The sequence below is a fragment of the Alligator sinensis genome, unplaced genomic scaffold (assembly GCF_000455745.1).
Source record: "Alligator sinensis unplaced genomic scaffold, ASM45574v1 scaffold32_1, whole genome shotgun sequence".
NCBI classification, from domain to species: Eukaryota; Metazoa; Chordata; order Crocodylia; family Alligatoridae; genus Alligator; species Alligator sinensis.
Window position 1 is genome coordinate 1,229,879 of NW_005842409.1, and position 4,928 is coordinate 1,234,806.

Sequence of the window (4,928 nt, forward strand, 5' to 3'; positions counted from 1 at the left end):
GATTGCCGTTCAGAAATAGTGTTAGTTGTGGAAAATTGTCTCTGCTTTCTTCTCACAGGGCCAGAATTGGCCAGTTGTACTTGCCTCAAACAATATCTTACTCTACAAATATAGCCCCTAGAAGCCTGCTTAAAGTAGGGTACAACTCAGCTGAGGGTGGTGCAGTCTTTTCCCCAGAGCTCCTCTATTCATCTCTTCCAGTCAGACCTCTCTTTTGTCATACTGAACGCACATCTGCAAGGAAAGTAACTTTCAGTTTCTGGCTGTGGAAGGCAGGAGGAGCATTCTGTCCTTCTTGTTATTAACCCATCCATTAAAGAAGTGCATTCTGCGATTAATCCTTCCAGACCTAATTGCTTCGACTTTATGTAAAAGTTCCCTTGGGTAAGCTGCTTTCCCATTTGAGCAAAGTTTCTTCTGACTGAATTGACTAAATATGTTTCATTTGGGTTGGACGTATTTACAAGGTGGAAGTTCCAGAAACCCCAAATCGTGAATTTGGCATTGAGTGTTAAATGTGTTACACTCCTGCATAATGATACTGGGGATTAACTGCTCTCTTTGAAAGTAACCTTTCCTAACAACAACAAAAAAAGCTAAAATGATGCTGTCTGAAGATCTTTCCAGAGGCAAATACTTTTACAGGGAGACCGAGGCTCAATAGCTTCTGCAGTTATTTCTTCCCGTTCCTATCTGAAATTTGCTCACTTGCTCTCTGAATTTTTCACTAGGGTCCAGCTCACTGGAAAGCCCTCATTACTTTTAACAAAAACAGTGTAAGCATTAGAAAGGAAGCAGTGGGTCGATGAAGAAAGGCAGGAGTGGCGGGGAGAGAAATTAATTCATTTCAAAAGAGTCTAGGCTCTTTTTACAAGACAGGTGTTAAATGTTCTACCGTGGGAAAGCTATGACTTATAGCATTCGATAAGTGTGCTGGAGGTAGTTAGCAAAAAGTGAGCAGGCACAACACTGTGTCTTTAAAAAGTCAGCCATGAAACAGAAGGCAGTCGGTGCAGCTTGTATGAGCTTCCTAACGTCATGCTGGCTCTAAGCCAGCCTGATCTTATTTCACTGTGTCAAATTGTACCTCCTTATTGAATTCCTTTGCCAGCCTACTTTATGAAAGGAAACCTTGGGGGTTCTTTTGCTCTTCTTGATAAGCTTGTAAAATTATTTGTTTTAGTTGCTTGTAGGTAGGTTTTTCTTTTTTACTTTTTTTCCTAGAAAAAAATGACAATGTGGTGTAATGTTGCCTGATGAATGATTTCTGAGATGCTTATAAAATGGTGAATGTGTGTAACAGTTTCCAAATGAAAGTGTTCCTTGCACACTGGGGGAAGGGGGGGGGTGGGGGAGGCAACCTCTTGATAGATAATCTCAGTAATTAAAAACTGGAAGTTTGTGTGCCTGTGTGTTTGTTCCTAAATGAAAATACCACACTTTTTGCAGCTTTATTTGTTCTTTCAGTCTTGTTTCGCTGTATTGGGCAGAATGTTTTGTGAATAGTATAATTGTTGCACTTGTCATTTTGCAGTCATCTCTTTAGACGAAGTAAGCCATCTGGGGAAATTGCATTAAATTATCTGATCTACACTACAGGAAGAAGCACCTTTTTGTTTAGTTTGTAGCAGTTGTATTTGGCGTTTTGCATCTTGCTAATCAATATAATATTATTTTTCAAAAAGTTTTTTGTTAAATAATGTCAATTTCCCCTATAGATTTTTGTAAACTTTAGATAAATATAATGATTTCCCCATTCCTCACTTCTTCCCAGGGTTCTGTGACATTTTGTTGGAATCCATTAATGCCACAGTTAGAGCATCTTGAATCTTTGGTTGGTTACACAGTGTGATAGGAATGACTTGCTAAAAAAAAATTAGAAAGTCTTGGTTCACCTCTACGTGTGTCTTGTGAACATGGTAGAGGTGGAAAAACATCTATTGTGGAAAATATCCAACCACTCTGCATGGGAAACAGCGGGAACAAATTGGATTTTCTTCAAATTCACTGTGTTTATGGTGAGTCCAAGCTTATCTCTTCTGAACTCAGGACAGGTATGCAGTAGCTCAGGAAGGATGGTCGTGGCAGTTATGGGCTCAATTCTTGTCTCTGGCACAAGTCTCCTGTGAGACCATGAGTAAGCCGCCTGACTCGTATGTGCCTTTGTTCCCCATCTGTAAAATGGGGGTATTGATATTTCCCTATCTCACAGAGATGTGTTGAGGACAAACTTATATGCGAGTGACTCAAGATACCTGGGTGAGGGGGGACATAGAAAATACTTATAGAACATACCTAATTATTTTGGAAAAGAGTCAAATTTAACACACAATTTAACATGCAATACTGACTTTTAAAAGCAAGTACCTCTGCAGTTTGGAGCACCAGCCACCTTCTTTTTCCTAGTTTATTAGATGCTATCAGCTCTTGTTCTGAGGAATGCAGGGCCTTACCGGTAACTTCTGCTCTCCAGTGGAAAAACTGTGGTCTAGGAGAGAACATTTGTTTCTGTTACATTATATTGCTTTACATTAAATTACTTGCTAATAATTTAACACAGTTTTTTCCCCCCTTATTGATCAGTTTCTGAAGTGAAAGAAACCTCTGTCCTTCCCATGCTTTCTGTTGACATGGAAAACAAGGAAAATGGCTCTCTGGATGTCAAAAAGTAAGTGAATCCATAATGTATAATATGATATATAGCATCCAGTATACGTAGACAGCATGGGGATTGATTTTAAATCCTAAATGGCATGGCGGCAGAGAGAGGGACCCTGCCTCTGGGTTGGCTATAAGCTTTCTCTGTTCTCAGTTGTCTTTAGTATATTCCAGCCATGATACAGAAGTATCTCGGCCACTGAACTGTTAAAGTGAGCATGTAGGAGTTTGCGAGACTGTTAAGTAGGGTGACCATGTGTCCTGGATTGGCTGAGACGGTCCTAAATTTTGTAGGCTTTCCCGGCATCCCAGCTGGTTGGTGTAAATTGAAGCAAAAGTCCCAGATTTTGCTGCTGCAGGCAGAGGCTGCTGCTGCAAGCAGTGTCTGGCCTGGCTTCTGCTGAGCAGCAGTGGCAGGTTGGGCGGTGGCCAGCTGGGCTGACCACCACTCCTTCTGCCTGTGGGGGATCAGCCAGGACTGGAACACCTGTGTGGGGTGAGCTGGGGCAGCTGTCCGTCACCAGCAGCCTTGTGGCCTGTCACAGTGGCCATTGCCAAGGCCTGGGCTGCATGTTGGGGCTGCTGCTGGTGGCGAGGAGGAGAGGCTGCTCCCAGCCAAGTCCAGCATCTGCATGTGAGGCATGAAGTCTGGCCATGAGCCTCCGTGCTATCCTGGCCCGCCATCAGGGCTCCTGGGAGCTACAGTGTGAGGTGGGTGGGGCAGGTGCGGGTGCGTGTGCGTGCACACATGAGTGCAACACTCCCCATCCCAGATTCTCTTACTGTCCTGGATTTCCTTAAGAATTATATGGTCACCCTACTGTTAAGAGATTCACTTCTATGCTATGCATGTGAAAATAAAGCAAATCTGAACTGTGCACTTGGTTCTGTCAAGTTTGTGATTCTGTGTAGAGAGAAGTACTTTGATTTCTGTAAAATGAAGATCTTCATAGTCTCTTATCATAACTCTGCCTGTTGGCTGATGGCAAAAACTAAAGCTATAGACAGAATACCAACATATTTAACTCTCTCATTTTCTGTTTTAACAGCTCTCTATGCACTCCCTATGCACTTTAATCCCATACCCCTCCGATATCATTGTAGGGCCTGAATTTTCTCTTATACTCTCTCTGTCTCTGCCCCAGCTGAGTTCTTCCTGATCTGCATAGGTGTAGTACATCCAGTTGGTATGATTGCTGGAAAAAGCAGATGGTGTGTGTCCTGGATGATGAATGAAGTGGGTAACTAACTGGCTGAGTTCCAGTGGTACTGATTACAGTGCTGGTGAGGTTAATTTAAATGTATTTACGATAATAAAGTATGTTAGGGTGTATAGAACCTTAAAAAGATGGCTCTAGTATTGTAAATCTAGATAAAGAAGCAACTGTATTAATTAAGGCAGAGCAGATTCAGGCCTTTGAGCTCTGCAGTTTTTTGTGCTGTTGTACTTTGGTCATACTAAAAGCTAAGACAGTTGTATTTCCCCAAGCAGAACTTTGATTTGTTTATATTTGTACATATGTAGAGAGAAAGCAGCTTAAGCTGCAAGTATGTTGGTACCTTCCATCTGCACAATCACAGAGGGCGTGTCTACATATGCCAATTTAAGACACTTTAGCCATTTTTAAGGTGCATTAAGGGTGTGTGTCTACACATGCATGTCCTTAATGCGCCTTAAAAATGGTGATTTTTAAGCTATTTGCACCTAAATTTGATAACTGCAAAAACAGGTATCAAATTTAGGCATGAATAGCTAAAGTGCCTTAACACACGTGTAGATGTGCTAAGGCACATTAATGCTGTGTATGTCAACTGACTTGGGACTAACTTCAGTCAAAGTCAGCCCGCACACTGCGTTAATGTGCTTTACTGTGTGCATGAGTAGATGTGCGCTTAAATTGCCTTAATGCACATTAGGCAAATGTACATTAAGTTTAGGCACACATAAAAGTTAGTGTAGACACACTCAGTCTGAAGTAACAAATGACTTGGTCTCTAAGGGTGCCTGTACACAAGCTGGGAGGCTGCTCTGTTGCACTGTAATTACAGTACATGCGAACAGACTAGATTAATCAAGTCTCCAGCATGATGGAGGAGGAGAGGAATCTCGAAATGGGAGCAGTAAGTGGCACATGTACTGGCCCAAGGAGTTTGCTGGGAGGAAGCAGGACTCTCAAATGGTGCAGCAGCGCCTTGATGGCAGAAGTGTGCTCCAGCTCAGTCTCCTGTCTTCCTCCTTCTAAGACAGATCTCGTTCACTGCTGGCGACA

At 42.3% G+C, this 4,928-nt stretch overlaps 1 protein-coding gene across 2 annotated transcripts in view; it reads left to right on the forward strand.

The window, feature by feature from the left end:
- SAMD13 (sterile alpha motif domain containing 13) overlaps positions 1-4,928 on the forward strand; it is a 23,373-nt gene that overhangs the window by 2,353 nt on the left and 16,092 nt on the right. The window contains exons 1-3 of one of the 2 annotated variants that reach the window (XM_025211533.1): positions 1,116-1,193; positions 1,775-2,018; positions 2,584-2,668. In XM_025211533.1, coding sequence (XP_025067318.1) covers positions 1,967-2,018; positions 2,584-2,668 — 137 coding nt within the window. In that variant the 5' untranslated portion in view covers positions 1,116-1,193; positions 1,775-1,966. Of the gene's footprint in view, positions 1-1,115; positions 1,194-1,774; positions 2,019-2,583; positions 2,669-4,928 lie in introns of those variants that run through there. The other variant, XM_006030015.2, reaches the window with a different exon arrangement.